We start from the raw sequence: 22,849 nt of genomic DNA on the forward strand, positions 1-22,849 counted from the left end.
CGTTAACTCACCTGTACCAGTCCAGCCCCTTCTCATAGTTTCTATCAAAGAAATGTGGCTCATTTCCAACGGCTCTGACGTCCGGGTGCACCCTGAGAGCCTCCAGCAGCGCTCTGGTCCCCCCTTTCTTCACCCCGATGATGATGGCTTGGGGAAGTTTCTTCTCTCCATAATCCGAGGTGCAGTTCACCCTGAGTTCGCTGTCCGTGGTGCTGAATTCCTGGTGCTCCCTCTCCAGCGCGGTGGTGTGATACGCCGCCGCCGATTTAGTTGGAGACGCCTGAGTCCTAATCCACTCCACTGTCCTTTGTTCGGCCTCGGCGTGCGCCTTCACGGTGGAAGCCGAGGTCGTTCTCTCGGCTTCGGTGAATTCTGTAAAAGCCTGGGAGGCGGAATAAAGTTTCTCCCTCAATGTCACAAAAGTTGTCTCCTCTGTCACCAGCCTCCCCTGATACACATAGTTCTCTTGCAGCGGGAACTGCAGCGAGTTGTAGCAGCTCATCAAGCTATAGAACAAGTAGGTGACAGAGAGGGAGAGGGTGAACATGAATAAGATTTTCCGGGGCACTTTAGAGGTGAAAACCGAAGTGCTGGACCAAAATGCCATCTCTGATAGCAGTGATCCTTTCAAAGAAGTGGCCAGACATGTTTCCACCCAGAGTCTTGCATGGACAAAATCAACAGCAATAATCAGTCACTATCAGAGCTGCTCCAGCTGAAAAAAGCGTGAAGCTGGACCAAACCATCCCAATCCAACCAGATCACATATTTATAAGAACAGCGGGGAACAGCGGATCGTTAAAATTCCGGGAGAATATCGCGTCCCTTTTCTCGAGTATCGATTTCTTATTCCAAGGCTGACAGACAATGTCACAATTTATTGGACTGAACTTGCAGATTTGAGAAGCTGGAGGTCTGGCGTCCTTCCAAATGAGCAGCCTGGCAAGAACTGGACAGTGTATGATGGACGAAATCCTGGCATTTTAAGAGAGGGAGGGAAAAGAAAATGAACAGCTGAGTGGTTAAAGTAGGAATCTTATCAGCAGCCGCTCAGCCCGAAGTCCAGTCCCGTCTGCAATGAAAAGAGTGGCTTTCCATCCATCCAGACACACTACAAATCCACTGAATATTCCCAACATGAGACAAAGAGGCGCGCACTCCTTCCCGCTTCTCTCTATCCACTTTGTGCACTGGAAACTCGGCAGCCTTTGCACAAAAGCGTCCACACTTCCCACTGACCAGGCTGCCTGCTCGCCGTCCTTTGCGCCTTCTCACATTGGTAGGATCCTACGATGTGCGCATCGGCTGGGTGAGCTCATCTGAGCCGAAGCACTGTGGAGCCACACAGCACAACTAGTGTGTACACCCACTTTTTTTTTTTTTTTTTTCTCTCTCTCCCTCTGTCCGTGCGCAAGCATGGGGCTATAAGCGTCAGATTTCCTAATCTGAGATAGCTGTGTGGAGAGCAGCTTCCCCACATCCCCGTGACTGCTCGCACAGGAGGGACTCCTCGCTTTGCTGGCACACACCGGAGTTTATTCCAATTTCTGTTGCTTCATATTGTTGAAAGTTCACTCAATCTCAAAGAGATTATATTATTAGAGATTATTTTTTTTTTACAGAAAGCTCATGTCTGCACCCTGCTGGTTCCTTTGTGGAGCATTACATTGGTTAATTTATATAAAAAAAGAGGGAAGAAGTTTATCATGATATGAGTCAACATGGCTAATGATTTTAAATTAAAACGATGAGTCAAGGAGGGGTGGGGGGGTTGTTTCTCCTTCAGGCATTTCTGAACGGACAATGCACATGCAGGATCCCATGTTCTGCACTGTGCTGAGAACAGGGACGCCGCTCAGACATATTAGCCCATGCACTGGATTCATTATATACTGGTGCAGACTGTAATTACCAGTGGGAATATTCAGCAGACCTCAACTTGCACACGTTGTTGCCACCGTACGAGGATCTAAAATTGCACGCCACCAAAACGTCTCCCCGTGTTAGGGAACCTCATTCATCACACACCTACCAACACGCCAGGCGAGCCATCCTCACAATAAGTACTGGGTCACAAATAATTTGCGGGGCCCGGCTCTCAGAACGGCGAGAAACTGCTGGATTTAAACTCATATGTGTTTAAATGGAGGAAATATATCTAGGTATATGACGCTTGACCTAACTTGTCGTCTCTTTAAGTGCCTGTAGCTGGCTGGGGAGGGGAATCAGGGGAAATACCACATCGGTTTATTATAGAGTGTTAGGAATGTACAGGAGAAACCAAAAGAAGAATTCAGCCAGGGTATTTTCACCAGATCTGAAAATCTCCATCATCATAAGAGCTACCATTCGGCTACAAAGAGAAAATACATTACCACTTTCTGAATATATGGTCAAAAATGATTAAAACAATAGATACGGCTGTTAGAATCCACATGGCAAATGACAGTGAAAGTGGGTCGGAAAGCAATGAGATAATGTAAAAGGGGTCGCTCACAGTGATGAACTTCCCGAGAATTATCACCCAAATCTGCAGTTTAGCAGAGCTAGAGGGAGTTTTAAGAGACTCAGCTCGCTGTTCAAGTGCCTGACCCACAGATCTACTAATTTGGCTGAGTCTTACTGGACTTATTTTTGGTCGTAACGTGCCACTGCTGTCAGGGGTTTGAGCTCTTAAAAAAAAAAAAAAAAAAAGCCTCACCACTCTGCTTGTTTTGAAAGGCAGAAATGTGCAATTAGTGACTGGCGAATGTCGCGGCGCATTTAGCAGCTAAAGGATATTCCCTTCAGGGGTTGGTAGAGACCAAAAAGCGAGCAAAAAGAGAATGGATGCTGGACTTTATCAGGCGGCAGAATAAAAGTGCCGGATATGTAAATGAGCAACTGTTATTGTGAACCTTATTGTTAGCCTGCTTGGATTATATTTAATAAAAACCCTCGGAATAAAAACTTCTCTCAATTTAGTTCCAACGTCATGCGTCAGGTTGGAATATAAAGTAATTGGCACACCGGCACTACGTGTAAGCAATGCAGGTGATTGGGTGAGTGGGAGGAAAGCATGGGCAAGTGCTTGGAGCACAATGGTTACCGGGTGTTTGGGCAGTCAAGAGAGCGTAGGAGAGCTCAATGGGTTTGTTGAAATTGTTGTATTCGTAAATTGCCACTCGGAGAAGCGGAGAGCTCTCTAAAACCAACTGCCCTGTTTGTGAATTCCCACTGCCATCAGACCTACCTACCTGTCTAAGAGCCACCCTGTCAGAGATTTCCCGAGCATGCTCAGACGCTCCCGTCCGTGGAGCGGGTTTGCAGCAGAATGTTTCGGTGTTAACAACACAAGTGAAGTGGTATTAAGACGGCTGGCGCTCCTCGGCGCCGATGATAGATTATTATGTGGGCACAAGAGAAAATCTATTGAGCCATTTTATCTTCCCTTTGTTGCGTCCGTTATCTGAGCCATTCATAAATCGCTCAGACAGTATCTTCCCCCTGTGGAAGCCGAGTGCTCGCGTTGCGTCTATTTGCATTAACAAATAAGCAGTCAATCAGGAGAAATGCTGCTTATTGAAATTTAGTTCAGGTCTAGACAGCTGCTTTGTTGCAAACGGAATCTATTGTTTGTGGCAAAAGGTCAATATCAAATGAATAGTTTCTGCCACACCGTTGCAACAGATCTTCACGAAGATTTTAAAGCGCGGCTGTTTGTCTCTCCAAGTTAGCCACCAGCATTCTTGCTCAATCCGGAGCTCTCCTATCTCCTTATTACACGCAACCAGGGCACGAGTTAGCTTCTCTCCCAATCTACCAGCCAGTATCCGGCGTTCATCAGGATTAGGCTCGGAGCCTCACAAAGCAACGGCCCTATTTGCAGCTCACATTAACATTCGCCTCGTGTCTAGATTGTATTCTGATATGAATTATCCATATTACATTTTCACCTGGAATTAAAATGTGCCTCAGCTTTCCGACGTGACTGCAGTTCCACCGCAATTACGATTTTCACTCCTGACAATATCCACTCACGGTAAATGCAAAATTATTCATCTAATATAAATAAACCTGTTATTAATATCATCTCTCAGGGTTTAGAGGAGGAGGTGTATGCAGTGAGTCTACTTTTGAGCGTGGCATACGTCCTTCATACACATTTGACAGATAAGGCACATTGTGTTTTAAAGCATTTCGTTTCATTTGCATGAAATTACAACCGAACAGGCAAATCATTCTTAGGATTAATATTTCTTTTATATAACATGGCACCAATCGTGAGAGTTTTTCTTGATCTTTTAGCTTTTAAAATCCAAACCAATTAGCTTTACGACACTTATTGTTTTTTGGTGGTGTGCTGGGGATGCAGCCTTGTTAGCCTGGAGGCAGTTAGCATCTAACACGACACCTAGCATGGCTCCTACGGTGAATTAATGTGGCAACAGGGTCCCTTCGCTGTCTGATTGAGCATCAGAAGGCACAATACAAATGAGTCCGGAGACTATTGCATGTTAAAACCCCAAAGACTATAAAATAATCCCTGTCCAATTTTGTAGATTGCGACACACGTGAAGTCCCCGTGCTGTCAGTGCAAAATACATCAGGCCTCTGGCACTTTCTCAATATAGTTACAGCTCAGGAGCTGCTGCACCACCTTTGAGATTTGGGTCTTCTAATATGAAATGACCTGATTCTGAACCCCACAGTCTGAGCTTGTCTGCCGGAGCCGAGATGAACGGCTATTGTGGGGAGGGCTTGGCAGGTACAGATGTGCAAACTGTTACAGTTCTCAGTGTAATTTAAGTCAGAGTGCTGTGGCCAGGCCAGCAGAACCACACCCTGTTGTTCCACCGGGGCTGGTTCCTGGTTTATCAAGCTGCAAATAGACAGCGAATGATAGAGGTGATACCAGAGACCGCTGCCACAGTTAAAATCAACTGTCCAGCCTGGATAATAACAAGAGAGAGTGTAGAAAATACAGCAAAAGAAACTAGCTTTGGCACAGAATGCAGCATAATCTAACGGTGAATCGATATTTACAAAACCTTTATTTCTCTCTTGTTCATACAGTCCCTGAATTAATTACTGGCATCACAATCATAACAAAGTAGCCTGCACATGTTCCATTCTTATGGAGGAACAAAGTGTGAAATGAATCTGTGTACAAGGAACCTTAGCAGCACTCTTCACTGAATAGTGCTGGCTCAGGTTCAGCAGAATCTACAGTCTTGTTGATTGCATTTAATGAAGATAACACAATTCATGAGGGAAAGCCTTTGAGTGATACTTGAAGGCATTTTCCCTCATGGATTCCCTTTGTAGAATCTTTCTGCGGGAAGATTGGAAAAATAATGATTCCTTATATTGGGATTAGGGGCAGAAGAATTGCTGCAAGCACAACATTGTGAAGCACAGAATGTCAGACTCCCGAGAAAAGAAGACATTTCTCTTGAAACTCCAAACGGGAATGACACATTTCTTGCAACAAATCACCTGCACATTCTGCCAGAGATGTGAGACTTCCCGCGCTTTATTTCTGGGCCTGGCAAATGCATTTGGACCAGTATCACACGAACCGCTGCGGAAGGCATTTGGTTTTCAAAGCAAATAGAAGCAGAAATCTGGTTAACGCGTACGTGAAGGCGAGCTAAACGACAAAAATGGGCCAAGCGAAGACGTGCATTCCGTGAGACCTGACGCCCGGGGCCCTGCATATAAACAGAACTTGGGATGTATAAACACCGTGTGCAAATATGGGTTCCACTCTGCAGCTGCACCACCGTGTGTGTGCACTGTACTATTTGATGGGAGTTTGCGCGTTCTGAATGTCAGCAATGACAGAGTTTGCCTAATGAAAGCACTGAAACCTGGTGCACAGGACAAATATGCTTAAGAAGAGCTTTTCGTGTTCACAGTGTCTGCTCACCACAGTGGAGAAAGACGACATAATGACTACCTACAGTCTACCCTTCATAGGCAGCGTGTTCAGTAATCTCTCTGTGCTCACATTATTTTATCTCTTTAGACAAGTTGGAATAAATGAGAACAAAATTCAGGTGTGTATTTCTATGCAGATATTCACAATTGAATTGTGACATACATACAGCACACATGTAAACAAAGGAAGCGAGTGAATAGCACTGGCAGTGACTGAATAGAAGAAAATGGAGGCAAGGGTACGGATTCATTCAGCGCTTTCATTCTATAACACCGGGCTGCAACCCTGGATACGGCAGTATGCTTAGGTCATCACCCCGCTGGAACAAAACATCACCACCTGATCTCACGGTCTGCATTGTAAAGAGTTCTCCGCTTTTTTATTTATTTTTTTTGTCCTCCACCCAGCTCGTCCCGTAGCGCGCCAAGGAACGTGCAGGCGCCATAATTCAATTAAGAAGGTCAAATTCACTGATTGAGTTTTAATGCAGCCACCGTAATAATGGTGAATGTCAAGGGGGGGGGCGAGCTGCTTTTGATTTATCCGCACAGGTTGGTTGGTTTAGATGGGTCACATCTCCGACATAAAGCTTAACGTAACACATACAATGAAAATTCCATATGCCTATATAATTAACCAATTTCACCCCAATAGTAAAGCTGTAATATTTCTACATGCACTGGAATAATTGTTGTCATGTTTTGTTATTTTTATTTTATAAAAACCGTTAGTGACTCTCAGGTAATGGGACGTCTGGAAATAAATTGAGTCTAGACCTCATCCCAGTTTTCTGGCTAACTAATCAGGAGAAGCTACGTCCCACATTTGACCAAATTTTTCTGAGGACCCACACCTAATGAACATATCATATTGTTATGTGTTGATGTTTTGTACTGATTTATGTGCATTCAGTTGACAAAAAAGGAATGCAGGTGAAAATTGCAGGTCGAGAAAAAGGAACAACAGTTTATCGCTAATTGTAGGAGCTGCAAGCTATTGATTTACTCCTCTGTTAACCTTATTTCTTTGTAATGTACAATTTTGCGTGATTGTGATTCATAACGATGCTTTTTTTTTTGCACTGATTAGATATTTTAAGCCTGTCTTCACTGGTCATCCAAACATTTATATACTCACAAGTCCTCTGATCCAGCACATTTGCCTGCACTCACAGGATAGCCACAATGCCTTCTGTCCTCTGGCTGTAATCCTTGCACAGCTGCAAAAGCTCTGAATTCCTGTGTGGGCCGTTTGAAATAAACAGATAACTTAGATGTCAGTGTAACCTATTTGTGTTGCAAGACAGCCGTCTTTGAATTACTGAATGGCTCTGAACAACTCAACAAGGCCAACAGTCAGAGTGACTAATTGACAGTATTGATTTGTTTGTTCTAACGTTACAGTGAAGATGATTGAAGCCGCGTCCCAGTTCAGGAGCTGCCTCCTTCGGAGTCATATTTCACAAAGCAAATACATCAAAACGCGCAGAAATGACCTGTCCTATTTTAGTAATCCATGGAAAGGCAACCTTGTTCTAAATTTTGAGGACACGTACTGTAATCCACGGTACTTAATTGTCTAAGGATATGTTGCATACACTGGAATGTTGGAGAGAATTAGCCACATGATGTTTACCTGGTATTTGTGTTTGGTTGCTTTCTATTACAGCAGGGTGTAAACCACAAAAACCAGACACAAGTTCCAAAATGTCTTAGTTGCAACACACAATGTGGCTGTGGCTCAGTAGGTAGAGCGGGTTGTCCACGAACCAGAGGGTTAGCGGTTCGATCCCCGGAATGTGCCACATGCTGAAGTGTCCCTGAGCAAGACACTGAACCCCCAGTTGCTCCCAGTGCGTGGCACTGGTGTGTGAATGTATGAGTGCTTGTGTGAGCGAATGGGTAGTTGTGTCTGTGACTGTAAAGCGCTTTGAGTGCCAATAGGTAGAAAAGTGCTATATAAAAGCAAGGCCATTTACCATTTACAATACTGTATGCCATTGCATAACACATTTAAGCACGGTTAATGCTTCTGCGGGACTAGACATCGTAACATACGCACATAGCCTGTGCCGGTGCGAGCCATTTATACTTGTGCACTCGTCAATCTGGCTCGCTCTGTAAAAACGCCACCCAAACGCTACTTAGTGGTTTGTCTTTTTTGCCAGTCGGGAACTTCCTTTCCACTTCCTGCTTCACTTTCAATAATGGCGGCTGAAACGTTCACCAAAATTTCTACGAGTCATACAAATGTTTGAATCTCCAAACCTCCTCAGTTAACCTTTCCCCATCTTTATTGATCAATTTGAAAATTGTAGAGATGGCAAAGCAGCAGGAAATACTAAAGTGGAAATATGGTACTACCAAGCAGATCAATCACTGCTTTGTCTGCGTCACTGTGATGCATATTTACATTTCTTGGGAGGTGCACGTCAGGCTACGGCGTTGGGGTCAGCGTAGGGCCTGGGCTGACGTATAAGCCGTGCATTGCACACACAACTTCAGCCAATTTAGAATCACTAGTTAATCCAACAAGCTTGTCTTTGGAATGTGCAAGGAAGACAAAGCATCCAGAGAAAACCCACACGGGTACAGGGAGAACATGCAAACACGGCATACCAACACGTTTCTGTGATTCTAAGATTCTAAGTCTATAGGTCCAGGTCTTGTCAGACACTGAAATACACCACTAGTTTGGATTTCTACAGCATTTTAGGGATTTGAATTGGAATATGTTGCCTGCCCTGATTTGGTGGAATTATAGCTTTAAGCAATTTGCCGTTGAATTTTATGGATCTAGCAGATTGTTTTAAGACTGTATTTTTTTGTTATGTCTCGGTCTACATTTTCTCAGCTCAGATTATGCACTATGGCTCAGGTGGTAGAGCAGGTTCCCCGCTAATTTCAGAGTTGGCTTTTCAATCCCTGGCCAACTGAAGGCCGGCCGAAGCGTCCTTGGGAAAGACATTGAACCAGAAGCTGCTCCCAATGGCAGGCAACCTTGTACGGCAGCCTCCGCCATTGTTGTCTGAGTGCATGTGTAGGAAAGTGTTATATCACTGCTGACTATTTACTTTTGCTATGGAACCGGTATAGCAGGGAAGAAATATGACCAACATCAAATGTGTTGAAATGACTTGAGTGCCTGATTTTAAGTCCTGATTTTTGATTTCAGATACTTGAATGTTAAAAACGTTAAGTTTATATCTACACAGAAATATTTCCCAGGTTAGTATTTATTACCACTCTAATACCTCTACTCATAAATACCCCTCACAAAAACCATTGCTTAAAACAAAACATCATTTTATGATTTATGTCTCGTGGTGCTGCTATAATAAAAACTGCCAGGCTGTGTAATATAGAATAATGGCAAAACCTTTATTTATTGCGATAATAAAGACATTTCTTATTAGTTCTGTATAGATGATAGTTATAAATAACCCCCGAGACTTTTAATTTTTCAGACTTTGGTGCATTTCCACTATGATCCAACCTGTGCGTGACACAGCATAATTCATTTAAAGTGAGGTACAGTATTTAGCCGGAGTTAGCTACAGCACAGTTAAACTTTTGCAAAGTGAAAGAAGAATATTGTTATTTATTTTTGTACAGCCTGGGATTTTTTCATATCCCACTAGCTGTTTCACCGTAGAGTCAGTACAACAAGTCTATTAACCAGAGGCCCAACTGAGGAGAACAAACTAATTGCCTGTGCTGTGAACGGCATTGGAGATTCTCATCCCACGTTGCTCCAAGGGTATTGTCTTCTCTTGTTTTCAAACGGCCTGGGGAGTCAATGCAGAGGGGAAATGATAGATACTATCCTTTACTTGATCAATAATTCTGCCTCCTTCCAATGTTGACCAAGCTGCCACACAGTGGACTAATTAGATGATAAAAAGTGATGGATGTGTATTAAATTCAGCTAGCCCTTAAGATAGAACTCCTTTGGGCTTTGTCCCATTTCCAGCTGACCTTTTGGATCCAAACTTTATTGTACATGGATGCAGTTATATCAGTTTGTTGGATGTTTGTGATTCAGCAATTGGCCTGTGTGCATTGATTCACATAGATAGATAGATAGATAGATAGATAGATAGATAGATAAACCCACTTGGTTGATCATGTCGAAAGACACGATAATGCGACTTCACAAATTTGCTCCCATATAAGCCAACGCGGGTTTGCTGCACGGAAAAGGACAAATTATCCCTACTGGAGTTTGTCGTCAGAGAATCCAATAACCTCCTCGAACGGGTCATATGCTCGATAGCATCCTATGAGGACATGAGGACCAGTCATCCATTACTGGAGGGAAAATGAAGAAGGTGTAAATCACATAGACCGGGAATTCCCAGCAGGATCAGTGCGAGGTGACTAGAAAGCCCTTAAACTGCAGCAGCGTGTTTTGATTTAGATTAGATTTTTTTTTTCACCATCAAGGTAATGTCCAAGGTGTCCCCTGTCTAAGTTTTGGAAATATGAAGCATATTCGATGTAATGGCTTTTATCTTCCATCGGCAAAAGCAAGACTTTTGTTCTCCAACAACACAAAACTAGCAGCATTCGGTTAGTGCTAGGGCTAGATTTAGGGTTAGTAAAGGTAAGTAAAAAAAACAAACATATCATCTCTTCCTCTCACATTGTCAACAGTAGAGTGAAAATACTTTTTTTCTCAGGCCAGAGAGGTAAACCCAAATCAGATTTTTATCGAAAGTTGGGACACCACATTACCAGAAACTTGTGTTGTGCGTATGGACACAGCAAAAGCATATTTAAACACCACTTGTGTCGTCAAAAACTGCAATAATTATTAGTTTAGAACAGTCCATGAGCTCTAAACATAGTCCGAGACTCCTTTACATTGATAATCGGTCCGTTTATGCTTTACCAAAATCTGGATCAATATAACTCAAACATATAATTATATGTATTTATTATATAAGCAGCCAAAAGCTGCTTCAGCTGTTAAAAAACTGTTTCCCTTCCAGGTGGAACACCTGACCAGGTAAGGGTAGGTTCCTACTGTATTTATAGCCACGCCCCCTTTCAATTAGACCTTATATAGAATACCTTCAAATGTATTATGGCTCCTACAGTCCAAATAAGGCAAGTACGCCTGGTTAGTTTGCTACCTAAACTAGCTTCAATCGTGATAGACAGCAAAACGACAAGCTGAATGAGCTATGCACATTCAGTCAGTCATTTTGGTGTGAACAAACATTTACCTTAGCCAACATATATACCACATAGCCAATGCTAACAGCTGTTTACTTACCAAAAAACCATCTCCAGTGGTGGGTGCCGGTGTTGATGGTGATAATGATCCCTTCCCATGAGCTTCAGCCGTGTTTCATTCGCTGCTCCATTTATTGAACAACTGTCCTTCAACATTATTGACAACAGGTTAGCATACCCCCTCTGGGTAGAGATACTTCTTCTACTTCTCATGTTGAATTGATGGCAGACTGGCTGCAACTGTGACTCACCGTCGCCTCTTGTGGGGGAAAGTGGTCTTACAAGAGACAGGGTAGGCCTGGGATAGGTTATTAATTGAAATCAATGTTTGAATGTCTTGAATAAAAAAAAAATAAAAATTAAATAATGCCTGTTTAAACATAACATAGAAAACACAGAATAAATGTCTAGTATTTTTATACTGGTGAAGATCACAAGTTTGGAGGCTGGTGTCCGTGCTTTTCTTTGAAATATCTAATCAAATACTTTCTACAGGATTTAGTGGTTTTCTCCCCTTTCCTCGTGTTGTTTACTCATGCTTTTTGAAAACATTTTCTTTGTTACTCATCCTCCCATTGTGCCAGCGTGCTATCTTCAGGGTGTTGATGTTAGACTGATGCAACATTTGGCCTGCCGTGCTTTGTTTTTCCAAACATGTCAGAGCACAGCCAGATAATTGGGTACAATTAGAGTAGAGGTGAAAAAGTTCTTTTAGAAAAAGCATCATCTTGAATGAGTTTCTTTTGGGTTCTGTCCTAAAAAAATCACTTTCCCTAATGATCTATCTGCGGAAGGTGTCTTAAACTGATGGCATCCATTTGGCCTTTAGACACCTTGTGCTTTGAAAGTCAATCCCGCCTATAATGTCCTCCATGGAGTTTCTGTAAAGACTCTCTTTTCCCAAGGCGATACAGAGATGCTTCGATGGGATCTGCATGGAATGAGCTGCTCTTGGACCTCGGGCCTTCTCCTGAGTCGTTGTTCCTGAGTTAGCAACGTCCCCCCCGGTGCCTCCCAGGTGTGGCTCCCTCAGCATAATTAAGGTGGGATCTGCCAGGGCTTCTGGGCCGGGGTCATTCATCAACTGGATCACCCGCAAGATTAATGTGCACTTGCTGCAGCGCTCCAATGGATTGCTGCCACTTGCTGAGATCATTAGCGGTGGCCTCCGTATGACTGCAGAGGGGTCCGCTCAGTGGATGGGGAGATTTGCAGCTTTGCATACTAAATGAATAGTCCATCATTGCCTAATTAAGGGATTATTGGAGACACTTGTGTCCAGTCCCCCGGACAGTAAACCATAACTGAAGGGCAAAGTAGATAGATTAGCCCCACCTGCTTTGTAGCAAAGTGCAAAGTAATGAAAGTGCTGACAAAAGTAAGCTCAAAGGAGAACAAGGAGGGAGGGGGTCATTACACAGCATGTAAATCCTAAGGGACTCAGATCCTCTGTTTAATAACTCAGAGTTTTTACAGCGTACGCAGTCGAGATTGCAACATTTCACCATTCATGCACAGTTTAGCTAATACTAATCCTGCTGATAATCAGGTGTCATCACTTTTAAAAAAGAGTTGGAAATGAGTATTACCTTCCATCCCGGTAGCCGCTGGAGATTTCATCAGGACAAAAAAGGTGTCCTGGATATAGTTCGACTTAATAAAAACCAAAAAAAGATGTATTTTTGTCTTTTTGTGCAAACAGTGAATGGTTCCTGCTATTAGGTCACAACAAAAAACAAGACAGCCTCTGGTGTCAATGCAAATTCTGTTTCTATTTTTAAATTTAACTTGAAAAATTAAATCTCTTTTAAGTTTTAAGGGCAAACTTGTTAGGTTCTTTTATATAGCGGTCATGGAGCAACATTAGAATGCACTTGGAACTTCATTTCCGGGCACTTGACACACACCGATCAGACGTAACATTATGACCACCTTCCTAATATTGTCTCCCTTGTCCCTCCAGAACAGTTGTGACTCATCAGAGAATGGACATGGGACTCCTGAGGGTGTCATGTGGTGTCTGGCAACAGAATGTTGTTAGTGGGGGCCTTTGGGTCCTATGGGTTGAGGGAAGGGGCTTCTGTGGATCATCCCACAGACACTCGATCAGTTTGGGATCTAGGAAATTTGGAGGCCAGGTCAACACCTTGTGCTGTTCTTCATGTTTTTTGAATTGTTCCTAAACCATTTTTGTGTATGTGCCTGTGTCAGGCTGCATCCTGCTGAGGATGGCTGCTGCCATCAAGGATGTCATTGCTATGGGATGGGGGTGCCTGGTCTGGTCTAGGTGGGTGCTACATGTCTAAGTAACATCCACACGAATGCCAGAAAATTTCCCAGCATAACATTGTATTCTCACAAGATGGTCAATGTTATTTACTCCTCCTGTCAGTGGTTGTAATGTTATGCCCGATCGGTGTATGCAATTCTAACATTTGATCATTTGCCTCTGTTTATAGTCTCTACCAACTTCTGCAGAAAACATCAGACTCTGCAGCTGCTACAAGCTGCGATACGCCCACCAGCTAACTGTGTCCGTCTCTTATCTGGAGCCGAGCACGTAGTGTACAGCGGGATCAATTTGCCGTAAATTTGCAAGTCAGACAGCAAAACAATGAACTCAGCCTCAGAATAAAGCTCCGTGAGGCCACGTGACACTTGCTGCTTCGCTAGAAACAATGACTTCCACACCGTTCCAGTGTTTCCCCATTAACTTTTGATATTATTGCTCAATTTAATTATCCAAATGCATCGTGTAGATTTTATTCTAGCAAAAATGTTTTGAATTCATAACACTTAAACATATCTCTAAATGCATGTTGTTAGGACGTTAGCAAATAATATATCCTATTAAAAACATTCAGCAAACAGGTCCAGTACCTCCCTAGAGTGGATTTGTTGTGCCCAACCACCTAAAAGCAGCTAAAATTTGCACTGTGCTGGTGCTTTTTATTCTTGTTTAGTACGAGGAGCCGCATCATATTACATCACAGTTACTTGATTTAGCGTGTACAGAGATAAAGGCCAGATCTCATAAAAAAAATAAAATAAACGATTGTACTTGTACAATATGAAATTCTGTGAAACCACACTTGCATAAAAAAAAATCCCAAACACAAATCTGAACGTGTTAAAACATCCAAAAATGAGAGGAGACTCCACTTGTTGTGTAAACCATTATGCAGTTTCACACTGAGAGACGAGGGGAGGGCTGAGCGCGGCTTCTCTGGCTGTAAGCCTCCCTGTATATGAGGCTTGTTTTTCATTGACTGTGTCAGGAATCAAGAGGGCTAATCCCTCAGAGACTTCAGATGAAAGTTTCAAAAGAAATAATGAAAGGCATACCGCCTGAGGGTGCATATCGGGGTGAACGTACAGCAAGCTGGAGAGAACAGCAGCGGCGCACGACAAGCAGCAAAGGAAGAACATAACAGCTTCCCTTGCTGCCACCCCCACCAGTCTAACTATAAATCACATATTCTGTTTCCAAGATATAAACAAATACGCAGCAGAGCACATCAGAAACTTGGCACAGCATGAATACTTACAAAACGTAACATTTTGCAGCTTGTACTTTCAAAATATCTGAATGATCCGTAAAAATGACTAGAGACTTTATAAAAAGAAACGAGAGACTACTGGGTTTTTGAGCTGGCCTCGAGCCAAAATGTCTTCCTCCGGCATTAAGAGACCTTCCAATATGAGGCATTTGCATATTTTGTGACTCAAATATATGTAATTACAAGGAGGTGTGCTAAAAGATACAAAGCCATTGGATCAGAGTGGGCAGCTATGTTTAGTAAAGGTCTTCTCTGTGTGGCTGCATTTATTTTTCTGTGCCTGTGTGGGTGCATGGGTGAGCGCCATGTGGATGCTGGCCACATTGTTTGGTAGGTAGATAGGAAGTCTAAGGATTCTTGCGCTCATAGTTGAGTTAAATAAAACAACGCCCTGAAATATATCAGGGTTCATTTTGCAATTAACCAATATTTCTGGTAAGTTAATAAATACAAGTGATTAAAAAGATGTGAAAGTGGGCGAATCTTCCCTCCTTCCACTCACAGCTCACACCGCTGCATGGTTGTGCCACTCCTACACCTGTTCCCCGACTCTTTGTTAATGCACACCATCTGCAAACTATGACCGCGGAGTCGTTCAAGCCGCAGGGTAACCGCACGCGCTCCCTTCCTGCGCTGACCCTAATTTCATTTTAAGGAAGACGCCCAAGCAGCAGCCGCGGAATGACACCATATGTTTCTATCACTCCTTCGAGCCGGAAGATAAAGTGACCCGCCGAGAGATAAGTCAGCGTGAGATGTTACATTCAGTTGATTTTATGATGGGCTTCACAAACAAATTATTCTCGTGGCCTCGACTCCCGCGGTAGATGAGACATGTTGAGTCTGACTCCGGGGCTCGGGCTGCACACGAGTTTGCACCGTACCTCTGAAATGGCCAAATTAGAATTCCATACTGTTCACGCGCCATGTGCAGTGAATGGAGAACACTCCTAATAGCGCTGGCAGAAAAATGCATCTGCATTCTGCTGGTTATGCATATGTAAATCTTTTTTTCCCTCCCCTCCACATAGTAATGACTTACGAAGGGCCAGGCTACTTGGCCAATAACCCTTGCAATTATTCTTGTGCAAAGAAGATTGTGAAGATTTTGAAAGGTGCCGTTAAGTGAAATTCTATTTTATATAGTTAGATGGGTTTAGGTGTTTGTAATGGTTGGTACTGCTGTTGCCAGACATAAGCACAACAAGGAAGCTGCAGGAAGCCGTCAGCACAACAATTAAACCTCATAAGTGAAGTTTCTGCAGACATAAATTACACTTTGTTTCTGAAATTATAATTTAAATAAATAAATTTGCATTTGACTTTTTATATATGGAGATGGCATTCTGCTTATTCCATATGATTTAGCGTCTAGCCCAGTGTTCAGCAAACAGACGGCTTAAAGCACAATGGTATTAACCTTTCTGCTGGGAATAGGTGCAGGTCACAGTCAAGTGCTTCGTATCAAATACTGCATTGCTACACATATCCTAAAAATCATGGTTATAAGGTCTGTTAAGATGAGGGTAATCATTTGATCTCCTCCTCTCTCCACCAGCTTGTACTGTTGGGATGCAGCAACATGGTTATACGGTGCATGTTGTGCCGACAACTCAAATGCAATGAGGAAGATATTTCTAAAAACGTTTAGTTAGTGAATGTTACCACACCAGATATGCTAAACATTATTGGAGCCTGTTACTATGTTGTATTGTTTTAGGCCTAACTCTCTAACCCAGGAGCGCCCCATACGTCGGTCGCGATCGACCAGTAGACCACGAAGGTAGTGCGTGTGCCATTGACAGTATGTTTTAGATGGTAGTCTATCATTTATTTGTTGCGACTCCAGAATGAACAGCAAGACAAACTTTCATCTTCTTTCTTTAACTTTTTATTGCAACATGCCCTCAGTTCGGCTGCACACATCCACAGCCATGCACAACATCAACAACAGCAACTCAAGACTACATCTTTCTTAACGGGACAGCGCTTTTTCTTCTTTGAATCATACAAACAAAAATGGATAGAGCTTTTAACACTGTAGCAACAATTAATATAACTTAAGGTAGGGTATATATCTCAATAGCCTATGTATAGATATATATTATATGTAGGTAGATCACTTTGACTTGGTCATGGAAACGATCCTCTGATTTGTTCGAACCAGTCTGTGCTTTCCGAACGACACAGGTCCATATCGGCCGCCACACATTTCCATGCACGGCAAGAACAGTGGAGGCAGGTGTCTTTGATTCTCCACCTGATTTACCAATAACTGACATGCATAGCGGGTTTCCGCGATTGTTCCGCTCTGGTGGGCTGGGATTTAGTTTCACACACTGCATCAGATGTCAGAAAAACACAAGGGGCAGTGTTCATCGCAGGCATCAGTAGATAAAAAACAAAAAATCCAAAAAAACAAACAAAAAAACAACAGTATAGTTCAAGTTTCCTTTTGGGTGGCTTCATTCTAAATCTGAATCTTGTCTTCCTTAACACGTCCTCCGCCTTTCCACAGACATTCCTCCATGTAATATAGTGTTGCCGAGCATCAGATTCGTGAAATCATTTTACTTTCTGTGTGCACGGTATGTACGTAGCTTCACATTATATCTCAGTGAGTGGTGTAAATCCAAGCCACTGTGCTCTGTTTTTCACCATGCTGGTTAAGACTGATGAGCGCTGAAGCTTTAATTGTGGCAGCCCTGAGACTGTTTAATAGAAAAGCTGTCCCCAAAGTGTCAGCTCAGCCAGTGGTCAAACAGTTCCTTAACCCTTTTCTAATTTGTACAGTTTTCCAGCCTCTTACATATCCTTTTTCTCCCTGATGTTTAACCCTTTTGTCTTAATTACGCTGCTGGCATTTGAAAGCCTGTATCCTTTCTTCAGTTTAGAGCAGTGACTTAAAACATTTCTCGAATCCAGTGCTCAATTAGAGATGTTAATTTTTCAGTTTCGATTAGTTTGCAGTGAAATATTGAGCGGATGTGTTGTGCATTCTGAAATCAGGCTGTTTGGATGCATGTTTCGCACCTCAATTTGTTCCGTATAAATCATATCCCCTTACTCGGCGGTGGGAGAGGAGCGAAAAAAAAAAAAAAAAAAAAGAGATGTCATGTTTCTTCCTTTGAACACGCACGGAGTAATTTAAAGGATTTATCATAGGCGAGGCATGCTGGGTGCAAAGGGAACATTTGTCCACACGGGAGATTCAGGATATACTGTACCATTCCATTCAGAGAAGACCAGAGGGTAAATGTTCACATGGGCAAGAATTATGGCCCTGCTCGCTGACGTTTGATAACACCCAGGCAGAGGTTAAGTTTATCCTCTATGTCCAGAGATAACGATTCAGGTTTGGTTTTTCCATTTCTTCCCGGATATACTGAGTCCTTATCACTAGAGTGTGACATGGTGGAAAAACAGAAGAACGCCCATAAGTTGTTGGAACGGCGCTGTAAAGGCAGTAGTGATTACATAGTGATTATTATAAGATCATTTTGAGTTATGAAACGTAAAAAAATTGATGTACAATATATATAATTTTTTCATTGCACTATTACCATGTCTTTCCTTTCAACCGAAAGGACTGCTGCAGCGACTTAATTATGACAAACAGACACAGAACGTGTAAAAACTGTTCTTTATTTATGCTCATTTACCAAACACTTCACATGTATCTGCAATAGCCGAGGGTGAGGAGCACAAACTGCTTTAATTAAAATGTAAAGAAATGTGTAATATGTGTACAATTTGCATACATTTGCATGACATTTACATTTTTTTTATTTATTTATTTTTTCCAGGCTGAGCATTCAGAGATTCACTTTAAGAAACCAGCTGTTGCACTCGTGCCTCGGATGACACGTTTTCTTTTGGAAATGCACAGATATCCTAGAATTAAAGGAGAGAACACGTTAAAAGAACGGCCAAGTTGTATGCAGTGAAGAAGGAGAATGAGGATGCACTTATCAAATCATAATTCAGGCATCATTCTGATAAAGAAAATATATATTTCCTAATAATGTAAACTGACGCAATCTGCGTTCAGTAAAATGTTTACAGTTCATCTAAGTGCTATTGCATTTTGATCAATCACTGTCTCCATGTAGTGCGAGATATATCACAGGATTATTTTTTTTTTAATACAAAAATATATTAAGTATAGGTGTGAGTGACGTGAACAGATTTTTTTTTTAATATAAATTAAAAGGATCTAAAAGAAGCAAAACAAATACGTTATTCTGAAGCACAGTGAAGGTCACGAGGAACAGAGACGCTGCAGAGGGACCCTTCTGAATTCATGCCACGTTTTGAATGAAAAGCAACTCAAGCCATACCATCAATTCACGAGACTCTCAACTGTCCAATTAGTCTTATCTGTGCTTGGCAAGAACAAAAATGTGTCACCTAATAGAAAAAATGTGATAAAAACGTGCGACTGTAACTGTCTGAAGAATCAAGAACCGAATATATCACCTATTTAGTAGCTAATTATATAATCATTTCAAAGCTCTACTTGTGTCACTGCCTGTTTTATGGGGTCCCATGGGTGATTGTAGCCAAAATGACGAATGAGGATTTCAATTAAGTACGGCTTTCAAGAGCGAAAGTCTATTCTGTCTAATAGTCAGTCAGTGGCTGTGTTATTTAATCCTTAATAGTGCATCAAACTGCAGGTGAGAGTGAGTGAAACGCAGAGATAAATCAACCTCATAAGGGGCGGCACAACGCACAGAGGAGATGATTCATAGTTTTTGGTTTAATCTCAGTTGAAACTTTAAAAAATCCAGATGAATTTATTTTCGGTGTGCCATGATAGATGTATCATTCAGGAGTATTGAACCCAACAGAAGAAGAGGTAAATGTTTTCATGAGTTACGGCACTGTAACCGTAATAAAAAGTGACCGAAGCAGAATGGGCCACTGTAAATAAGACTGCCTCTCTATCGGATGATGGACACGTCCGAAAATGTGCTCCTGCGAATGTTTGCGCAGCATTCCAGCTGCTGAATTTCAAATATCAAACAGTGTCATTACGTCTGCCGGCATCAAGGACGCCTCCCGCTTGAAACTGTTGTGCACTCCTCCGCGGGCGAGTTGTTACTTCTCGGCAGGTGCCTGTTGCGATTGGAAGTGTATAAATCACGGAGCAGGAAGGCTGTCAGCCGTGATGACACTCCTCATAAACACTGCTGACCGCTGGCCATGGCATTGTACTTCTTCATCAGCTCTCCCCATCTCAGACGAGGGCTGAGGGCGCCGTCCACATCCTCACTGTAGGGGGAAGCACAAAACTCTCGAGCAGACAGAAAACAGCTCTCTACTCCGGAGCGCACAGCTTTGAATTGTAGTGATGTTTCCTTGGCAAAATTTAGGCCCAAGTGCCCACGGCCATTGTGGTAGAAAAAACTAAATTTGATTGCAGCGAGTTTACATCACACTGCTGTAACGTGGCACAAGCTTTTATCAACATAAGCAAGCTGGGCCACTATGATTGGATGTTTGGTTCACATTAATATTTCTCTCAAGGCTGTTATATTAATGAATATGGAAGAAAAACACAGGCTCCGTGTAGTTCCACACAGTTAATGCAGGGTGACGATAATTCAGCAAGACAGCGGCAATTTGATTTAATGGTTTTCAGAGATGTTCTGCAGCACTCCGCGGTGCCGTGAAGGTTTACGCACATGCTTTGGGTTATTTTTTTTAACAATCAGAATAAGTGTGGATCTAGTTAAAATGCATTAATAACAGCAATAGCAAAGATACTGAAAACAACACCGGTTCTCAGGAGAGAACCTGTATCAACAGAGGCAAATGCTGCTTTTTGGTAACAACACTATGAAGTTATCTGGGTTGCCTACTTTTTTGTGCATGGATTGGAAAATATTTCTCTTAGTTAACCCAAAACCATAAAATATTTTTTTATCCATGACATTCATGATCTCTGCTGACATTGCTGAGCCCCTGACTTTTCCTCTGGCACACGTGTTAATCATAAGGACTAATGTTCTGACTTTAAGACCCTGCCTGCTACGTGTTTTTTTTTATATTACAATTAGGTATTGCCAATTATGTTTTGACTGAAACATCAAACATGTTTTATCCACTGAGGTTTTATCAGTAACTGAATAATTTACTGATAAGATAAAGTGAAGTTTATACCTATGCTGGGCATAGATGCCGTAACCTACGTATGTAGCCTACGCCAGTGCAAGTCATTTATACTTGTGCTCTCGTCAGTCTGGCTCACTCTGTAAAAACCCAGCATCCAAACGCCAGTTGGTGCTGTGTCTTTTTTGCCAGTTGGGTTAATTTTTGTTTGTAATTCCTGCATCCAGTGATGGGAAATTCTGCTCTTTTCCGAGAGCCGGCTCTTTAGCCACAGCTCTCAAAGAAGAGCCGGCCCAACACAGCAAATACAAATGGTTTGTGTGTTGTTATAGGCATTTGCATTCAATGTTTTTATGAAAAGCCTAATAATTGTCTCATTTTGTGCAGTTATTTTGTTAAAAAAAACATTCTCACTTTTGTTTAATATTTCAGTAAAGCTAATGGTGCAAACAAATGAACAAAACGCTGCAATCAAATCCACATGAGCAAAAACAGAACCAAACTCAGTAAACAAACGGTATAAATGTCCTTTGTGAATGTTTGCAAAAATTGAGAAAAATCAGATGCCTCAGCTTAGACGGGCTGATGCGATTTCTTCTCTCCGTGAGTATCTGCCCTGTTCACCGCTGCCTGCTGTCTCACTCAGTCACCCACAGTGTCTGTCCCCCTCTCTGCTTTCACGTAATTATATGCTCCTAAGTCCTCACAGGCAAAAGGAAAAATAGTGGGGAGCCGGCTCTTACTTGATGGGAATCGGCTCTTCTGATTCACTACCAAGCATCGGCTCTTAGAGACAGCTCTTTTGAGCATGACACATCACTACCTGTTTCACTTTCAAAATGGCAACTGAAACTTTCGCAGAAATTTCGACAAATGCATATCTCCGAATCTCCCCAGTTAGCCTTTCCTCGATGTGTTCCATCTTTATTTATCCAAAACAATCAATTCGATAATTGTGGAGATGGAGAAGTAGCCGGAAATACTGAAGCGGAAATACGCTACTACCAAGCGGACCAATCACAGCCTGCATAGGCTCTGCGTAGGCGTCTGCGTTGTAGCCATAGCCTCTGTGTCAACTTAATGCATTAGTCTAAGCCGCCTATAATCCTTTATTTACCCCACAGTGTGAGAATGTGTAACTTATATCGACATTTCGAGTCTTGAAATTAATCTTAGCAAACTAGTAAGAAATATATTTAAAAAAGACCGTCATGTGGAGCAACCAGAAGGTCAAAGTTCACAGGTGTCCAGTGAATTATCCACACAAGATTGATTGAAACAAAAGTAGGTCCAGATGTTTCTAGTATAGTATGTATTCCATTGACTGTATATAAAGATGGACGAACCCCCAATAACATTATCTATAGGACTCCTGAATAGCAGTTTTTGCTAGCTCCTGACTCCCTGCTAATTAAAAAATGACAGAAACAATAACAAGCAAGTTTCTGATGGGATATACCCACAAAGTTTCCCATTTAAACCTCAAATTTCTCACCACTCCCTAAGAACTGAAGAAGCTACTCGGATGAGCGGTAAAACGTCTTCTCAAAAACTCTACAACTCCAGTTGCCTTTTTTTGGATATACCATGACCTGGATGACTGAGAACCTTCACAGACATAATTAAAAAATTGGCAAAGAAGGGGAGTGTGAGTGGAGCTATGGGTGGAACTCCCTTAATTATGCATACTATATGTTACATATGTTATTTTTTCTGCCCTTTCTGTATGCTCTTGCAAACTGCAATTTCCCCATTGCAGGACAAATAAAGGTTATTCTTATTCTTATACTTTTAAGACTAGATATAATATACATGGGTGAGTTAAGAAGAGATAAACACACCGTGGAGTTGTCATGAATTAGGGAACTAGCAATAGAGAGCAAAACTTTTTTTGTGCCAGGCTATACACATGTTTATTTCCGCTGTAAGTTGGGTATTTAAACATGGAGGTCTGTGGGGACTGAAGCACTTTTAGAACTTAGCATTGGCTTCACTTTTCAGCATCTTCA

The 22,849-nt window shown here is 42.2% G+C and overlaps 1 protein-coding gene across 1 annotated transcript in view; it reads right to left on the reverse strand.

Moving 5' to 3' along the window:
* hs3st4 (heparan sulfate (glucosamine) 3-O-sulfotransferase 4) overlaps positions 1-622 on the reverse strand; it is an 82,918-nt gene extending 82,296 nt beyond the window's left edge. The window contains exon 1 of the mRNA XM_084571343.1: positions 12-622. Within this exon, the coding sequence (XP_084427469.1) occupies positions 12-607 (596 nt within the window). The 5' untranslated portion in view covers positions 608-622. The remainder of the gene's footprint in view (positions 1-11) is intronic.
* Positions 623-22,849: the final 22,227 nt, after the last annotated feature.

Source organism: Chelon labrosus (assembly GCF_963514085.1).
Source record: "Chelon labrosus genome assembly, chromosome: 21".
NCBI classification, from domain to species: Eukaryota; Metazoa; Chordata; class Actinopteri; order Mugiliformes; family Mugilidae; genus Chelon; species Chelon labrosus.